The 19,335-nt window shown below is 43.6% G+C and overlaps 1 protein-coding gene across 1 annotated transcript in view; it reads left to right on the forward strand.

Moving 5' to 3' along the window:
* The window catches only part of ABCB7 (ATP binding cassette subfamily B member 7), an 83,840-nt gene that overhangs the window by 54,567 nt on the left and 9,938 nt on the right, over window positions 1-19,335 (forward strand). The window contains exons 7-15 of the mRNA XM_090059711.1: window positions 57-145; window positions 241-328; window positions 1,322-1,496; window positions 2,897-3,054; window positions 3,569-3,732; window positions 5,059-5,188; window positions 5,650-5,821; window positions 16,862-16,965; window positions 18,566-18,673. Of these exons, the coding sequence (XP_089915837.1) occupies window positions 57-145; window positions 241-328; window positions 1,322-1,496; window positions 2,897-3,054; window positions 3,569-3,732; window positions 5,059-5,188; window positions 5,650-5,821; window positions 16,862-16,965; window positions 18,566-18,673 (1,188 nt within the window). The remainder of the gene's footprint in view (window positions 1-56; window positions 146-240; window positions 329-1,321; window positions 1,497-2,896; window positions 3,055-3,568; window positions 3,733-5,058; window positions 5,189-5,649; window positions 5,822-16,861; window positions 16,966-18,565; window positions 18,674-19,335) is intronic.

The raw sequence follows: 19,335 nt of genomic DNA on the forward strand, positions 1-19,335 counted from the left end.
AAATAATAGTGTTCTAAGTTTTGTTGGTTTTGTTTTGTTTTTTTTTCCCCTTTCAGTATTATAAATGTGGTGCAGAGTTTGCATTGGTAACTCTGGGAACACTAGGAGCTTACATAGCATTCACAATAGGAATTACACAGTGGAGGTAAGGTGCTATCTACAATTGTTCAGGTTTCATGGATTAATTATTCTTGTCACCTCAACCAGTACCTTTTGACTATGCAAGCCTTTGTTTTACAGGACTAAATTTAGAATAGAAATGAACAAAGCTGACAATGATGCAGGCAATGCTGCAATTGACTCGTTATTGAACTATGAAACTGTGAAGGTAAGGTCCTTTTTTCCTGCTGGTTAACATCATGAAAGATTTAATTATCAATTTAAATCCCTGTATACTCAGCGAGTTTAGGGTAGGTCCATTTGTTTATCTGTATGACTTAAATGTTTAAACCAATCTTAAGCAACTCAATGTAGGGTTTTTTTCCGTTTGCTTTATTCTTACAGTATCATCTGCTTTTTGATATCCCAGCTCCATTTTACTTTTTTATTTGCAGTCAAAACAGTATCCTGCTTATGAATGGTAAAATCTACATGGTTTGAAATGCCTACAGTTTTGAGAGCTACTTGCGTATTGCAGCTTGGAGACCCAAGCTCATTTCTCAACTGATGAAAGTAAAAGAGTGGTTTGAGTAGTGCTACAGTGAAGCAGAGAACTGAAATCCTATGTGGCGACCCATTCGGATCAATATGATATAAAGCTTAAACCTCAAAACCAATAATCTGGGCTAAATTGGGTGGTGTGAAAAATCATTTTCAGTGAAATACCTGCTTACCAGTGACAAGTGGGAAGCTTTACCTGGTAAGCACAGGGACCTGTGCCATCAATTTCTGCAAAAGTTTAGCAGAAAAAAAATTACAATTTTGATTGAAAAAATTTCTTCTGGCATAAGCCAATGCAGGACTGTTTTTCTGATCTGGCAGCTAGGTGCTTCTAATTTTCCTGGTGTACTTTCTAGCAGTTCACATCAAGAGCAGCCTGAAGAAACAAGCCTTGATATTTATTAGACACAACTAGCAAAAGCAATAGAAAAGGCAAATGCCTGGTTTCCTGCAGAGTGGTTTGGTAGGGATCCCCATACCCTCTGTTTCCCCACAGCTGCAGGTGTTCTAGCCATACTCCCCAGGGTGATGCCCTGGGCTCTTTTGGCTGAGCCTCATTATTTGTGTCTCACAAATCGGAATCTTATAATTAGTATAAAAACCCCCACTGAGTCTAGTGTATTATGGAATTCACTGCTTTCTACCTTTATTCACTTTATAGTATTTCAATAATGAAAGATATGAAGCCCAGCAATATGATGGATTTTTGAAGACCTATGAAAATGCCTCACTGAAGACTACCTCTACATTAGCTCTCCTGAATTTTGGTCAGAACACTATATTCAGCATTGGCTTAACAGCCGTCATGGTGCTTGCTAGCCAGGGAATTGTTGCAGGTAATTGATCTCATTCTGAACTAAATACAGACACCAGTTTACCTGACCATTTGTAACGAAACATACAGTTTAGCTGAATATTATCACCTAAGAAACACCTTTCTTTGGGGAGCTGGTTTTTGGTTCTAGTTTTGTTTGCTGGAGGAAAAAAAATCACATTTTTTAATGTTGCTTACCCTGGGCTGTCTTAGTCCACAGCCAAACAAACTTAACAGTATAAAAATGTAGACATGGAAAAACACAAGAATGATACTATTCTATACATAATACTGGACTGCAGGCATTTTGTTTTGTTGCTTCGTTTCATCCTTCTCTTGGGTTTTGATTTTTGACAAAATAATAGTGATTTTTACTTCTTTTTATACCATTTGTTTTATATTTTTTTGGATTGGCTGATACCTATCACGGTTTATTACCAGCATTTGTCTGGTCATTTCTTACCACTGTATCTACAGTTGGAGGGGGGCAGCAACAGTAGGCATAGGAGACATTTCTAAAACCAGTTAGTGAGTAGTAAATATTCAACTAAAATCTGGCAAGTAGACAGAAAAAGACGTGTTGTCTTGTGTACTTCTATATGGTAGGGACCCTCCGGCTGGATTATCTTGCACTTACACACCTGTGCAGGTTGTGTCCTTTAATTATATCCACATTTTGTTTTTTGTAACTTATCCTATACTTCAGTGCTTTATTGTACCTAGTTTGATACTATGCTAGCGGTGAAACACCATCATTTGTATTGGAAGACTTCCTAATCTAATAGACTTCTGCTAAAGCTTCTTGTTTAATTTTCCTTCACTGACTTGAATCCCTTAACTCTAAACTACCTCACTAATTGTCACTCATCTATGGGATAGATCAGAATAGCTTTCAAAATCCTGGAGATTAAAATAGCATCAAAATGGTCCTGTTTTAAATAAACAAAACTAAAGTGAAGCAGCAAGGAGCAATCACAGAATTGCCTTTAAGGGACAGCTATGGGTTTCCGTTAGACCAAGTGTGTCATAGCCGCCTTTTGCCATGTTGAGTTTACTGTTATTTCTTACCCACGCTTCTAAGGCCCTTTGGATGCTTTCATTTCTTTCCTTTCACAGGGTTGGAGAACTTCCTGATCTGGTATTTCCTGTGAATTTGATAATATGTGCTTGCCTCTGTTTTCAGGCAGTAAATCTTCTTTATCAGTCTGCACAAGTGATCTGCCTGGCACCTCAGTGGACAGATTCTTATTCTCCAAGAATTATTCTTTCATGGTGTTAAAGGATAGTCTCCTGTTTAAAAAGTGAAGTCAAGCCTAACCTTTGCTTTCCAACACCAAGAGCTTTAATATTTATATAGGCCACACTTAAGATACTTCATTCAGCAAATTCTTTCTCTCTTCTCCCTTCCCCTCTTGTTTTAAGGGAACTTGACAGTTGGGGATCTAGTAATGGTGAATGGACTGTTATTTCAGCTTTCTCTACCCCTTAACTTTTTGGGGACAGTGTACAGAGAGACAAGGCAAGCGCTCATAGACATGAATACCTTGTTTACACTGCTCAGTGTAGACACAAGAATAAAAGTAAGTGATTTAAAAAGTACTTTTTTAAATTTACCAAATACAGTTATTTTCTGGTAATATTCTCCCTCTATCTTCTCATACTTTTCAGAGTCAGTTTTTCTTGTACAAGGAGATGCTCTGTTCCTTCTTGTTCAGTGTATTTAACACAGTAGTGCCTGTTTTTATCCTTCAGGTTCTTTTTAGCATAAGAAAATGTTAATCCACGGAGTTGCATTTACTTTTTCAGGCATTTTATTTGAATATCTACTTGTAATTCATGATGCAGGATTTATTATGAAAATAAGTTCCCTAGAAGCTGAATGGTACAGTAGAATTTTTTTACCTTGCTCGCAGGAGGAATAAATCGCCTCTTTGTGTCTGAAAAAGATAATTAATTCTTAATTTGATCAAGCTAGTTTGCCTTCTTTCTTTTTGTGGGGAGGAGGAACGCAATAAATTCTGTTGAACTTGTTAAGTTGTTTTAGAGTATGTTCCAGGCAGTGTGTAAAGAGGCACACTTTTTTTTTTTTAATAGGACAGAGGACTGGCTCAACCCCTACAGCTCACACCACAGACTGCTACCATTGCCTTTGATAACGTGCATTTTGAATATGTGGAGGGGCACAAAGTCCTTAATGGAGTGTCTTTTGAAATCCCTGCAGGAAAGAAAGTGGCAATTGTAGGAGGTAGTGGATCAGGGTGGGTAAATGGACTGTGCACATTCCGTATCACTGTCTGGATTTTTTTAAAACTTTATTTATTAACAAATGCAATTTATTTCATAACAAATTTAACATTTAAAGATGCATGAAATCCCCTATATACATAAAGACAAATATTTATCTTCCATCCCATAACCCAAGTCAGTGTCTGTAGAGAAGTTTTGGTCTTATGTTCTTTTCTTCGGTCACTGACAGTTCCTTGATGTTTCAGTCAATGTTAACCTTTTGTGTTTTTTCATCTCTATATGTAAACTGCTTCATAATTTGCCCTCTTATTCCTCAGAACTCCACACAATACAAAGCTCACTTTTCTACTTATCTCTGTGTTTTAGATTTCAAATTCGCTACAAATTTGTTCTTAACTGCTAGCTCATAGAACTTTATGCTCTCATTCAGTATTCAAAAAAAATTCTCAAATTTTCTGGTTTGGAGGCCAGTGAAATTGCTTTTTCAGCAGATTCTGAGAACTCGCACCAAATTTTTAAGTAAGCACCTCTTTTTTTTCTTTCTTCCCCAAATAACACTGACTTGGTAGGACATTTTTTCCATTACTAAAACTTCCCAAACTATTTCAAACCACTGGGTAATTTTCGGATTGTCACTGTTTTCTTCCAGGCTTTTGTAACTGATTTTTACAGATACTGGAAGATGAGTGATCAATTCCCTATGACTTCTATATGTTATACCGTTCTCAGGAAAGTTCAGTAAGAAGGGCTGGGGCTTATCTGATAGTTGGAATTCTGTTGTTTCCCTTACTGTGTCTCCAACCTTTTTCCAGAGCAGTTTGATTCTGGGCCGCATACATCAGATATGGTAGAATCCTCACAAATGACTGCACTCCCTCGAATGCTTGTCTGTTCCTGCACCAGAAATGCATTTAATTTTAAGTGGGGTGAGATATCATTGATATAGCCTTTTAAAAATATTTTTGACTTGTGCAGATGGATGTGTAAAATCCATTCTTCTAGATGGTCTCCCATTCTTTATCACTAATTTCTGATCTAATGTCACTAATTTCTGATCTAATGTCAATAGCACATATTGTTACAAACAGTGTTTTGTCTCCTATGGCTATTTAAAATTGCTTTCTGTAACACAGACAGTATGACCAATATTTTTCTCAACTTCTGTCGAATTTCTATTGAGGTTAACCTTTATTTGGGGATGTGCTGGAATTTTTTTTTAAATCCCAATTTTTATTCTTTTTTTAATTACTTTTTCCTGTGAAGACATTATATTCATTTGAAACTTGTAAATGTTAAAATAAGAATTTAACCTTTGTTTTCAACTCTCTCCATTTTAGGAAAAGCACAATAGTGAGGCTGTTGTTTCGCTTCTATGAGCCGCTGAAAGGAAATATTTATGTTGCTGGTCAGAATATTAAAGATGTCAGTTTGGAAAGCCTTAGGAAAGCTATAGGAGTTGTGCCTCAGGTAAAATGTCTTAATACACTTAAAAGTTTTGTTATCCTGATAATATGGTTTGAATGAAAGTCAAGCACAGTGATATTATCAGACTTCGTATGAAAGCTACTGTACTTCCTTATTTCAGGAAATGTAACTTTTGTATCTGAAACATCAAGTAAAGCTCAGATTCCTGGGAGGATATCTTGATTGCTCTTGGAAATGAGTTTCTCATGCAATACCTTATTCTAAAGCCATTTCCAGGCAGCAGAATTAGGTCATGTGTTATAAATATTTTTAATCAAAATAATTGCTAAAAAGTATATAAAAGCTGTTCAAAGTGTTCACAGTATCTCTTTGTACTTTCCTCAAAATATTATTGCCTGAAAGCCTGGTGGCAGAATATAAACTATTTGGCAATCATTTTCTATTTCTATGCTCAACCTGTAAAGTATCAATCATGGTTTCATGTTTGCACTTCCCAATTGTAGGATGCAGTTCTCTTTCATAATACCATCTACTACAATCTCTTATATGGCAATATTGATGCGTCAGCAGAGGAGGTATATGAAGTAGCAAAGTTGGCAGGGATCCATGATGCTATCCTCCGAATGCCCAATGGCTACAACACACAAGTTGGTGAACGAGGACTCAAGCTCTCAGGTAGGTTCATAAATGTCACTCGTTCTTTTTATCACTTCTGCTAGATTCAAGCTGAAGGTATTGTTTACATGTCATCTTTCATTGTCACAACATGAAATACTAAGCCAGCTTTGTCATGTATTTTAACGCACTTAATTTTTTAATTCTTTTTCTTTAAGTAGAAATGATATGAACATTTGTTCTTGAGATGCTTGTTAAAAGAAAATAAGTTATAAAGAAAAAGTCTTTGCCATACTGGTTAGCCTAACAGTATAACATTTCTTAAAGTAAGACGTCCTTCCCATTTTGAATGGAAAGCTGAGTGGTGAACTTGAGCTTCTTGTATATTTCATTTTAAAGTTTAAGTTGATAAGTTTAAAATGGGTAGTTCTAAACCAAGGAAGGAAAGATTTTTTTTTTTTTCCCTCCCTTTTTTTTCCACAAAGTGTGCGTTTAACCTCCCTTTTTAATCTAATAGACTCTAATATAAAAGTGTGACTCACTTGCTGGAAAGGTTGCAGAAACAAATGGATTTTGAAGAGTAGCTGCATGGTGTGAAGGCTGTGTTCGTAAAAGTGATTCTCAACCTTTTTTGAGCATCGAGGAACAGCTCCATGGCATTTCAATTTGGCAACACCCAGGCTGAGAAGCATAGTTGTGCTGCCTCAGTTTACCTCAGTGCTTCACAAGGATGGGAGAATAGTAGTTCTTATCTCTCAGGCCTTTAGACTTCCTGGACTGAACTTTTGCGAAAGTTGATGAAACCTTTTACACCAGGGTTCTCAAACTTTGTGATACCGTGACCCCGAGTGCTGGATAGTGGCATTGGGGGATGGGGAGCTCGCATGCAGCAGCTGCTGCTGCCATCCATCACGCCGTCGCCATTTCCCTGCACCCCCTGGGAAGTTTGCAGCCCCTTTTTAAGTTGCTCACAACCCCCTGGTGGGGTCGCAACCCACAGTTTGAGAACCCCTGCTTTACACAGTTCTTCTTTTACTGTCACTGTGACTATCACACTGACATGCAAAGCACAAGGTATTGAGGGGAAAAAAAACTGCATTAAAAATTGGGATGAAATATGATGTTCTTCTGACTTCCATTTGTCTAGGCTTTTGGTGTCAAACCAAAAAAAGGTCTAAAATTTACTACTTATTAAATTATGGTCTGAATTTCCTAGATTATTAGCAAAGCAGTTAAGATGCATTTAACACTGGCATGAATAGCAGATTTAGCCATGTAAAATGTATCTTGATTGTATGTAGGCCATGGTGTGAGGAGCTTAGTCCAGTACTTTTCAGAAGTGTCCACTAATTTGTGACGTCTGAAATTGTACATCATGTTGACTTTGGATGAAACTACGTAGGCTGAGTACCTCTGAGCATTGGGTGCTATCTAACTGAAACATAAAACCCACAAAGAGAAGTGCAAAAAGCAGAGGGGATTCTGCAGTTTTAATTAGAGGTGCACCAATACAACAGTCCCATATCAGATCAGCACCAGTATGAAGAAAATTGAAAGCATCAGCAATCAGCTTTTTTTGTCTGATGTGGCCAAGTGATGTGGACAGTAAGTGCCGCATTCATGCATGCAGCTGGCCAGGAGTGCAGCCCGGTAGTGTGGAGTGCAGCCAGGTCCAGTTGTGGGTGGGGAGCAGATCGAGCCCCCACTGTTAGAGGGAGTGGGGCTGGGGCAGATGCTGCCTAGCCAAGGTGGGGTGGGACATAGGATGGAGCCATGGTTCATCCGGGGGCTTAGGGAGGGGGGGCAGCTCCTGCCATTGTGCACTCCCTGGCAGCGCACAAGGGGGGGCATGTGCCCCAAGATCTGCGCATGGGGCAGATCAGGCTGCCGCTGCGGGCTGGGGCCAGGCCTGCGCTGGGCTCTTCCCAGTGCCTGGGGGGTTCTGGGCTGAAGTTGTGCTCGAGGAGGGCAGCAGCAGTGCTGAGAGGGGGTGTTGTGGGGGGGGGGGGGCTTCAGCCACTCCAAAATTCATTGTAACACCTCTTCCAGTGCCACCACCACCCGCCCCAAGCACGGCCTGGCCCAGCCTCCCTTCCCCACGGCTGGAAAGAGCCCGGTGTAGCCCCAGCCTCAGTCCACAGCAGCAGCCCACCCCAACCCCTGCGCACATCCCAGGGCACGTGCCCTCCCAGGGTGCGTGCAGTGGTGAGAGCTGCTCCCACCCCCTGTTCCCCCTAGATGAGCCACAACTCTGTCCCATGCTCTGCTCCACCCTGGCTGAGCAGCATCTGCCCCAGCACCAGTCCCACTCCCTTCCTCTAACTGTGGGGGCTGTGATCTGCTCCCCAAGCCTGTACCCTCCCCCCACCACTTCCCCCGCAACAGACTTACCAGCTGGACTCTGTTCTCCACGCTGCAGGGCTGCATATCGAAATCGGATTGGTATTGGCCAATATGGCTCATTAAAAATCGGCTATCGGTATCAGCCCCCAAAATCTCTATTGGTGCACCCCTGGTTTTAGTATCTTAAACTCCCTTTGTATCTTGACAAATATAAAGGTAGACCTCTTTACAACTACAAATGCTATATCCTGTTTTACTTAATGGCCTTGCATTTATCTACAAATGTAGACAAATAAAAATAGCTAGTTTTACTCTCTGGCTTCATTAGAGTGCTGTTGAAGTAATGATTTTGAAGCCTCATGCTTTCTTCTGGATAGTGAAATAAATAGAAGCCAGTCACTCATTCCCCACATCCTTGTTTTCATTCATTTATGAGCTTCAGACAGTAAGTTCACTCATGTATTTTTAGGGAGCCAGAACTACATGCAGTCCTTTCCACTTGAGGTTTTTTTTCCAAGGCATCTTTGTTAATGGGAAAACTAATGGGGAGAAATAGGGAGGACTTTCTGTATTCCAGTGACTTCTTTGAAATCCAGATATTTCACTTTCCTAATGAAAGAAGTGGGGTGTTGGGTATAGTTGTTCATAAAGGTTGGTTCAGGAAAAGAATGGCTGGATCCCCTTACTGCTGATACTAAAAATAAACCTGGTTGGGGGTGGATAAAAACAATGGATTGCCAGAAACACTGGTCTACCAGATGGCAGATGTGGCAGAACTTCTCATTGGAAATAGTTTTGCACCCTCATACGTTTTAAACTTGTTGAGGCGGGTCAAATGATTTTTTTAAACTGCAAATAACGAACAGGGTCTTAAAATTATAGAAAATTAGGGTTGAAGGGACCTCAGGAGGTCTAGTTCAACCCCTTGCTCAAAGCAAGGCCATCCCCAGTTAGATTATCCCAGCCAAGGCTTCTTCTAGCCTGGTCTTATAAACCCCCAAGGATAGAGATTCCACCACTTTTTTAGGCAACCTGTTCCAGTGTTTTACCACCTTCTTGGTAAGAGAGGTTTTCTTAATATCTAACCTAAACTTCCCTTGCTGCAACTTGAGACCATTGCTCCATGTTATGTCATCTAGCTCCATCTTCTTTATTACCACTCTTCCAGATAGGTGAAGACTCTTATTAAGTCCCCCCTCAATCTGTTCTACAGACTAAATAAGCCCAGTTCCCTCAGCATCTAGGTGCCTCCCTCATTCAGTAAGGGACCCACACTTTCCATGGTTTTCCTTTTGTTGCTGATATACTTGTAGAAACCCTTCTTGTTACCCTTCATACCTCCAGTTGCACTTTGGCCTTCCCAGTTCCATCCCTGCATGACTAGGCAATGATCTTATATTGTTCCCTAGTCGTTTGTCTAAGTTTCCACTTCTTGTAAGCTTCATTTTTGCGTAAGCTCACTGAAGAGTTCCCTGCTAAGCCAAGCTGGTCTTCTGCCATACTTACTAGTCTTCCTGCACATCGGGCTTATTTGTTCCTGCACCCTCAGTAAGGTTTCTTTAAAATACAACCAGCTCTCAAGGATCCCTTCCCCCCACCTCAAACTGGGCTCCTAGGAGATCCTGCCCATAAGTTCCCCGAAGGAGTCAAAGTCTGCTTTTCTGAAGTCCAGGGTCCTTACTCCGATGCTCTTCTTCTCTTACCTGGGTGCAAAATGCCAATGTAACCGGCAGGCCTCGAACATTAGGTCTTGTGCTGCTCGGCCTCTGGCGTAGGGGCTTGCATGTCACTTCGTCCCTGGAATTGTCTATTCCGGATAGGTCTTAGATGTAGTTCCTGCCCCTATCTCGCCTGCCACGACTTTGCTTGAACTTCATTGGAGGGGCCGCCTACTTTAGTTTATCCGGCGTTGGGACTCTTGGGGTGATGGTCTTATGCGAGGCTCTGTCCTCCCCTACACCTCACCCTAGTACCCAGCCACGCTGAGTTGTCGGTGATTCCTGGGGCCGACCCTTGCCTTCCGATGCCCACATGTAACTGGGCGAATCCGTGGGCTTGTCCTGACTCCCGATCCTGCCTGTTAAGGAATCCTTCTAAGGTTCCTCCCTGCCCCTTTTACCGTGGGCCACTCAGCAAAACTCAAAAGAAAATGCTACCCATCTGCTTCCCGGGCTAAAAATCAAAGTTTGGGACCCCTGTCCCAGAGACAGTCCTCTCCTTACATAATTCTCTCTGCAGCACCCATATGGCTGGGTTCTGCAGTTCTTTAACAGCCGCTCAGGACTGCTGCCAGCCACCCTGGTTCCCCTCTGCACCCGGTCCCTCGCCAAGTGATTCCACCTGGCAAGGTCCAGGACTCTGCAGCCCTTCTTGCTGCTGGTGGTTTGGATCCCTGCTGGGACAGACTCTGGGTGCTCTCCCCAAACCCGTGCTGGTCCCACCTCGATAGCCGGGTCTTCCTCCATCCCCCTTTCTTTGGGGTGGCTCCTCGCATCAGGTTCTGTCTTCAGATCCTTATGCCCAGCTCCGCAGTTGCCAGCCCGGGCATCCGCCACTTCTCCCCAGGCATTATCTTCCCCACTGTCGGGGAAGAGAGTGAGGCTTTGGGGTTTTCTCCCCTCCTGGCTGGTCTCCAGCTCTCCTCCCCACCTCCGTGTCCCGGGGTGCTCTTTATCCCTCCGCGCCAGCTCCTCTCATTATTGATCGCAGCTGGCTGTAGTTTGAAAGAGATGCGCCTAATCAGCCGCGTGGATCCCGCCGCCGCTTCCAGCTTTCCCGTGTTGTCGGCTGCAGGTAAGGAGCTTATTGTTTTCTTTCCTTCTCCCCTTCTCTCCCCAGTCTTATTTCGGGTCCCGGGGTTCTCCTTTTCCCCTTCGGGGCCATATTGTGCCATCACCCTGTGACAGCCAGCTTACTGTATTAAGCAATTCTATTCAAGTAATCCAGTGCTAAACATTGTAATAGTCTGGTATGTCCATTTATAGCAAGTCAGCACCTTTGTCTCAGATTTTTTAAAACTTTTTATGAGTAGCTAGGAAGTATAAGCTTAATACGAAAGTATAAGCTTAATACGAACAAAACTTATTCCACTGAAATCTGTCGGTTAATTATGTATATGAAAATGTAGAAATACTTTATCTGTACTTCTCTGAAGAGGACAGGTACAGAAAAGTATTACTATTTTGTGTAATAAATCTAATATTATGTGAAGGAACAATTAAAGATACTTCTTGATGGTGATTCCTCTTACTAGCCTAATACCAAATGAAAGGTACAAGAAGAAAGTATTTATTAAAATGGAATTTTTATTAATTAAAAGTTCAAGTAAGCACTGAATCAAATGATTAATGAGAAATAAACATTTTAAAAATTTAAGGTTTTTATGGAAAGTGAATAATTAAAATTGAGCTGTTTTGGCCTACTTTTAACAATATAAATTTTAAAGTATTGATATAAATATGTAATAGAGCATGTTTTCATTTTGTAAAAGTAAAGCAATTAAAAGCAGTCATTAAACACAGTTTTTTGCTGGATTGTGCATAGAGGAAAATTTGAAGCTGCAGTATGCCTTGTAAACCACCTGCCTCAGGAAAGGCTGTGCATTTATAGGATCACTGCATGCTTTTCAAGCACAGGGCTTATCAGACAGTTATATTTTTAATGCTAGACATTAAAAAAAAAAAAAAAAAAAAAGATGTAAAAGTAGGATCTTGGGCCAGTAGTAACATTTCTGTTTGTTGGTCATCTTTACCAGGGTCACTTTTAAAGCTCACACTAAAATGAGATGATTATTCTCTTTAAGTGGTTTGGGGGGGGAAAAAAGCGTCTTTTTTTGCTAAGCGTAGCAAGTCACCCAGCATGTTGATGGTATTAAAGAGAATCTATGTAAAGTTTGGACTACAACTGATGAAGACAAATAAATGTGAATTGCTTCCACTGTCAATTTTGAAACTCAACCATTTTCTTGACTATGAAACTTGTAAATCACTCAAAGTGTGAAAGTTAAAAAGTTCTGGGATATTTTTGTTTTAAATTGGCTTCTAAAGCTTGGGAGAGATTGATCTAAGAAACTTTGTACTGCATTTAAAGTAAACTCTTAAAACAGTTGCAAAAAGTTATCTGTTGTAGGTAGTGCTCAGTGCAAGCTTCACTGTATTCTATAAACTAGTTTAAATATTTTGCCTACAAACAATGTGGAGGGGTGTAGAGGATTGTTTTATGGAAGAGGAGACAGGGAAGAGACCGGGTGGAAGTGATGGCTGTGTGAGATGTAGCTGTCCTGCATTTACAGGAATAAAACAAGGCAGAGGCCCCGCTTCAAGGAATTTGCATTCCAATATCTACACAGATTGCACAACAAGTAAAGATCATATCAACATAGCAATGTATTTGACAGTAGAACCAAAAAAGATTGGGGATTTGTTTTTTGAGTGGGGAGAGAAGGGGCATGATGGAATGATGGCTGTATGAGAACTTCCAGCATCTGTGGTCACTTTAGAATTGTATTTATGTCATTTGTTACAGTGGAGAGCACTTGAGAAAAGGCTAAGAAAGGCTATGCAGAAATTAGTTTTGAGGATAGATGTGGGGATGAGGAGAGTGTTTGTTTGCAAGGTGTAGGATAATTGCAGGCATTAAGAGTGCACCAATAGAGATTTTTGGGGCCGATACCAATAGCCAATTTCTAAGGTGGCATATCAGCTGATACTGATCTGATTTCTAATACACAGCCCAGCAAGTTGAAAAGCAGTGTCTGGCTGGTAAGATTGTTGTGGTGGAAGTTGGGGTGGGGAAGGGCAGGGTTGCGTGGGGAGTACAGATCAAGGTCCCTACAGTGCTGGAGGGAGTGGGGCTGGGATAGGCACTGGGGTAGGCACTGCCTAGCCAGGGCAGAGTGCAGGACAGAGCCGCAGCTTGTCTGGAGGGCGAGGGGGGAGGGTGGCTCCTGCCACTGCATGCACCCTGGGAGGCAGGGGGGGATGTGTCCCTGGATCGGGGCTGGCTGGGGCCATGATTGCGCAGCACTCTTCCCGGTGGGGGCTGGGCTGGACTTGAGGTGCACACGCCCTCCGCTCCCATGCCTTCCCAGTGTGTGCGCAGCAGCATGAGCCGCCCCTCCTTCTCCCACCCCCCAGACAAGCTGTGGCTCTGTCCCGTCCCCTGCCCGCCCCAGCCCCACTTTCTCCCTCACTGCTACACCCTTTCCCTCTCCCTCCCCCTCTGCCCTCCCCACAAGAGACTTACCAGCTGCATGCAGCTCTCCAAGCTGCCAGGCTGTGCTCATCACTGCCTATGTGCTGCGCTACAGCTACATGCATGCAAGGGGCATTTATCAGCCGCATTATCGACCGCATCAGGCTGATTTCCGATAGTCAGTTTTCTTTATCTTGGTGTCGATCCGGTATCAGACCAAGGTATCAGTGCACCTCTAGCAGACATGAAATGTTATATTAGAGGATATGTGTGGAGTCAGGCTAGTATGATCCACTCAATAGGGCATTGGACTGGCTATCAGGAGGCATAGCTTCTGTTCTTGGCATGGTTCCTGGTCTGTCTGACCTTCCCCCTAAACCCTTTGCAAATAAAATAAGTGAGGGTCCTTAGCTCTTTTTATAAACCATTTTAGGTCTGTTGATTTAAATAAAAGATGTTGTTAAAAAAAAAAAAAGGAAAGGACCAATTAAAGTGATGCTGGGCATAATTTCATTTTACTTGAATAACATGGCCCCTGGTAAATAGTCTGAGAAGGTTACTACTTCCTCTTCAACTTCAATACTGAGTTGAGAATTGAAATCCTGACTGACTTGAGATTAAGGTAACATGAAAGCTAATTTTCGTTTTACCTTGAGATGATACTTCTGGTGCCACTGTCCAGCAAGGCAGTTAATGGTAGCAGAAGAAATTCCAGGTGTAATCACAGCATCAAATGGACTTTACTGTTCTGTGAACTTCAGGATTTTGATGAGCCCCACAGGTGGAGCTATCTTGTAATGCAGCTGTGATCCTTTTCAGTGTAGAATATGTAATTACTAGGCAAAGGCATATGTCTGCTTTTAAGGTAAACATTGTATTTTCTTGCATATCATACCCCTCTCCATAGGACATGTACCATGTTTTTGGAAGGCAGTAAGTATGGTATTTTTTTCAGGGACAACACAGGCAGCTACGGGTGAGCAAAAACCTGTGTCTTTTATGTGAATGCCCTAGTTGTTGGATGAGTGCTGTCTGCCCACGTAGCTTGAGAACAGAAGAAGGGGCAAGTAGTTCAGCTTAGCCACTAGTACTTTGCAAGTCTGGTGAAGGCCCAACTAGACAGTGAGGAGAAGACTGGCTGGGCCAGGGGCAGGCAATTATTTTGGGTTGAGGGCCACTTACCAAGTTTTGGTGAGGTGTTGAGGGCTGCAAGAGTAGCCCCGCACCTTGACAAGCGTCCCACCCTGGTCACTATCCTGGGACCAGAAGTCCTTGCTCTTGCCTCTGGAAGAGAGAGATTCCCATCTTGGAATGAGAGAAATTTTTTATGTAGATAGATACAATTTTTTTCCCGTGTGTGTGTGTACACACTAAAAATCAGACACCCATAATATATTTTAATTTAATTTAAAAATATGTATATTTTTGTCCTGATTTGTGTGGTTGTGCTGTATATGTAGAAGTGATTGCATAATAGCTCAAAATGCAGTCTTACTCCTGTATGTTGTGGAGGGTATGGGTGGGTGGCTGTGGGGTTTGTGGGGCCTGTAGTGTGTGTGGAGGGGGAGGGTGGCTGGGGATTGTGTGTGTGCATGTGTGGTGAGGTGTGTGTGCACAAAGCAGTGAACGGGTTTCCCCCAGTGCGTGTGGATACGGTATTTGTGGAGTTTGTGATTGTGTGCATGTGGGGAGTGTGTGGCTCTGAGGTTTGTGGGGTGTGCGTGGGAGCCCCCCTGCACGTGCCTCCCTGAGCCAGTCAGCCCTAGCCCACCCTTCACCCCACACTGCCCAGCTGTGGCACATCCCACCAGTCCTGGGCATGTGGTAGCAGTGGGGACCAGTGTGCGCAGCCGCACCCTGCACTGGCTCTGGGCTCGCCCATCCGGGCTCAGCAGCAGCAGCTGGGCAGAAACTGTTGCCCTGCATTAGGGAAAGCAGGCCCACCCCGCTGCCCTTGCTGCCACTGGGTAGTTTTTGGTGCAGCTACCCAGAGCATGTCATGCTGGGCTGCCCTACGGCTCCCTCACCTCCACTTCTGAGCCGCCCTGTAGCAGCTCTACACTGTCACCGCTGCTGCTCTGGGCAACCCAGGGGCAGTGGTAACGGAGCTGCACGAAGGCCCACGCTCCGGGAGACCGCACCAAAAACTGCCTAGTGGCGACAAGGGGGAGGGACTGCTTTCCCCTGTGCTGAGCAACAGTTTCTGCCCAGCTGCTGCTGCCACTGCTCCTCAGCCTGGACGGGTGAGCCCAAATCTGGTGCTGGGCTCAGCAGCGGTGGCATGGGAGAGAAACTGCTGCTCAGCAAAGGGCACAAGTGGCCCCTCCCCATCCTGCTGCCGGCGTTTCCTGGTGCAGCCACTTAGAGCCCACATGGGGCTGCCCTGTGTCTGTTCTGCATTGCCACCACTGCCCTGTGGGGCGACCCAGAAGCGGCAATGACGATGTGCAGCCCTGTGCAGGCTCTGGGCACCTGCATCAGTACTGGAAGCACCAGTAGCAGGAGTGGGAAGAGCCACTTTTGCCCTGTGTTGTCCCGTGCTAGTGCTGCTCAGCCCAGGGCATGCAGGATTGGGGTTGTGCATATTGGTCCCCACCTGTACCATGGGCTGGGGGAGAAGAGGGATGGCCATGAGCGAGTGCGCAGGAGTGCAGCGAGAGCTCAGTATAAGTGTGGGGCCAGCGCCAGCAGGCCCCAGAGCAGGGTGGCAGAAGTGCAGGGTCTCAGCCGTCACAGGTTCTATGGAACCGAGCTGTCTCCTCCCTCTCCCTGCTGGCACAGCTCAGCCTGCCACGTTGCTCTGGGCCCCACTGGCGCTGTCCCCAGGATACCACGCACCCGCTCACTCCCACCCCCCATGCTGCAGCGGGACTCTGGCACCATGTGGCTGCCAACTGCATGGCTGCAACCACAGGACTTGGGAGGAGCCGGCCTGGCCCCGAGGACTGGGGCGATTGTCTGCGGTCCTCCCCTGCCTCCTTGCCCACCCCCCCCAGTGCTTCGTGTTCTTATCTGTATTTTGTTCCGGTGCAGGGAGGCTGGAACAGCCCCATGGTTCCAGGCCAGAAGGCTCTGCTAGACGGCGGCTTCTGGGTGGGGTAGGGGGTGGGACGGGAGGGGTGGGGCAGGGCCGGGCCAGGAGGGCCTTGTCACTGGGTCCTGCTGCCTGCTTGCCCTGTCCTATTGCCCTTGGCTCCTGCTATCTTTGACAGGCAGCCAGGAGCACATAAGTATTAATTTTCTAATTTTAGGGGCCATATGAGCCAGATAGAATGGCTTGGTGTGCTGGATTTGGCCCATGGGCCATATTTTGCCTGCCCCTGGGCTAGGCAGTTCTGCTGCTCCAGGATCTGTTCTCAGCTGACTGCAGGCTCTGCTGGGTGCCCACCCAGTTTGACTGGTAATCTAGCTCCTGCAGGATCTCTGCTCTCTTTCTTCCCTCATTTAAGATGGCACCCCTATTTTCCAGCAGCTAACTCTTGGTGTAGGAGGCGGACAGTGTCATGTTAGGATATCATGTACTGGTGATTAAAGCAAAAATAACTTGTTTTTTCTCTTGTTCAGGAGGAGAAAAGCAGCGAGTTGCCATTGCAAGAGCAATGCTAAAGAATCCTCCTATCATATTGTATGATGAAGCAACATCATCTTTAGATTCTATTACAGAAGAGGTAAAGTAGGGTCAAGAACATTAAAGGCTTTTCACTTCCATTATTGCATCTATTTTTGCCACCCTTCAACTTCCTTAGAAAAGTTCCTATCACGTAGCTTTTTTCTGACTACTGTTCTCTAATGCCACTTCCTGGTATTGTCAGTGTAGAGTGGTGAATTCCTCCAAATGAAGGCTAAGGGCTGAGATGCTGTTCCCCAGCCTACCTTGAGTGAGAGTCAGGAATGTCAGGCCTATAGCTGAACTGATTTCCTGTTTTACATTGTGACACCTTGTTGCAGCAGTAATCCTACATCATTTGTAATAGCCTTATGTACTTGTGAAGTAGAAAGCCTAGTGTCCACTTTATATGGAGGCATTTGGTTGCCTTTAGCATTTATTAAAAATAAATCAGGTAAATGACTAATATAATGAAAAACAGAAAACCTTTTGTTTTGCTGTGGAACATCTTGCTGGGATGCAAGTCAGGTATGTATAACCTGCAGTGCTCATATTAATTTATATTCATTTCACGGGAAGGGCTGTGAAACATCAGGATGTTGTGACACAGATGTCATGACACTACCACAGCAACTGCATCAGATTTCATAACCACATCTTTGCATTCAATACAAAAATCTCAGCACTAAGAGTAATTTCATGAATTAACCTCCTCACCTAAAACTAGAGCTAAGTGCATTTTTGCAGATTGTCTCTACTTGTGCATAGTATTTGGCATACTTACTGACCTCTGATCTCTGCATTGCTTGTATTTTACAGTTGCGGCTACTTCTCTTTACAGAGTATCATAAAAATAAAATAATCCACCTGTCTGGAGTAAGCTGTTTTTTTGGACTAGTGACTTAATTATTTGTAGCATACTTCTGGAGAGTACTGCTTTATTTTCTCTCCCTCTTCATTTTGCTATATTTATTACAAGTTTTCCAGACAAAGCTGAAAGTTTGCCGAAAACAGCTCTACTTTAAAGGTAGCAAATAAAATGAGTTCGTTATAGAAATGTGTATCATATAGTCAAAATGTGTTTTTTGACAAAGGCGAGCTTTCTTTAAGGATGGCAAAATGTAAATCTCAGCTTGTGCAGTCAACATCCAACCTCCTAAAAAGCACTCTTTGTGCTTGATGAATATGTTCTGGAAAGTGAAAAAGTAGTTGTGTGGTGTAGATATGAAATCTATTTCAGAGCTGTTCTAATTTTGAGGATGCTAGTTTCCCGTTTGCCAAGACTTAGCTTTTATTTACTAGCCTGTGAGCCAGTTAAACGTACTCACTTTTTTGTCACTGCTAGCAACACAGTTTTTTACTCAGCCAAAATACAAAAGTTTTTTTGAATCCAATCAAACACCTCAGTTCCTTCATCCCCTTGCTCCTCTGTGAATTGAACCCCTCTTGGCTTCCCTTGGAATTGTAAAGAATTAGTCATGTCTTATTTCTTGGCTCTCTCTGTCATCTTCCATAAATTTCATAGTTCTCTTTTGGGGGCTTTGGCACTACTGAATGCTTTCTCCTGCATTGTTTGACATATTAAATGACCTGATTTTAGTTCCTCTTAAATGGATACAATATATGTGCGCACACATACACCGGCACTTTTTATCTTGCAGAACATTCTGAATGCCATGAGGGACATGGTGAAGCACAGAACATCTGTTTTCATTGCCCACAGATTGTCAACTGTAGTGGATGCAGATGAAATCATTGTCCTGAATCAGGTGAGATCATCATCTTCTGAAGTTGTACTTTGATATGTCTGTGTCTGTTAGTGATTTGGTATGTGTGTGTGAAAATCCAGCACAACTCTGTCTTTATATAGATCAGTGGTTCTTAATGTTTTTTGTACCAGAACCCATTTGTAAAGATCGATGACCAGTCCTGAGCCAGTAAATAGATTAAGTAGAAAGCAGCCCCCTGATCCGCCTGGCGCCCCTCACTCCCAACTCTCTGCCCCCAACCCCCAGTGTGTGAGGCAGGGGTGGGTGTGTGCTGAGCATGGGGGTGGGCTCCAAGTAGCCCCTTGCAGGCTGGAATTCTACTAGCCTGCAAGGGAAAACCTATGGTTTCCCATGCTTTTCTCCTTTAAAGTAGAATCTATTTTTAAAGTTTGTTTATGACTCTTGTGTATTCTTGCAACCCATTTTGGGTTGCAACCCACAATTTGAGAAATGCTGATATAGCTCCCTTTGCAACAACTACAGTTTATCAGTGGCAAAATATATATGCATACATGTGCATGCATGTGTGTGCGTTGTGTTTTAACTGCATGTATTTTTAAATGGGTTACACGGTTTTCTGGGATGGTCTGGTCTTGGTTTAGGGCAGGGGTGCTCAACCCCCAACCTGAAGGCCAAATGCAGCCTGCAGAGCTATGGCATCT

Source organism: Crocodylus siamensis, chromosome 8 (genome assembly GCF_052110815.1).
Source record: "Crocodylus siamensis isolate JL-2025a chromosome 8, ASM5211081v1, whole genome shotgun sequence".
Taxonomy (NCBI): domain Eukaryota; kingdom Metazoa; phylum Chordata; order Crocodylia; family Crocodylidae; genus Crocodylus; species Crocodylus siamensis.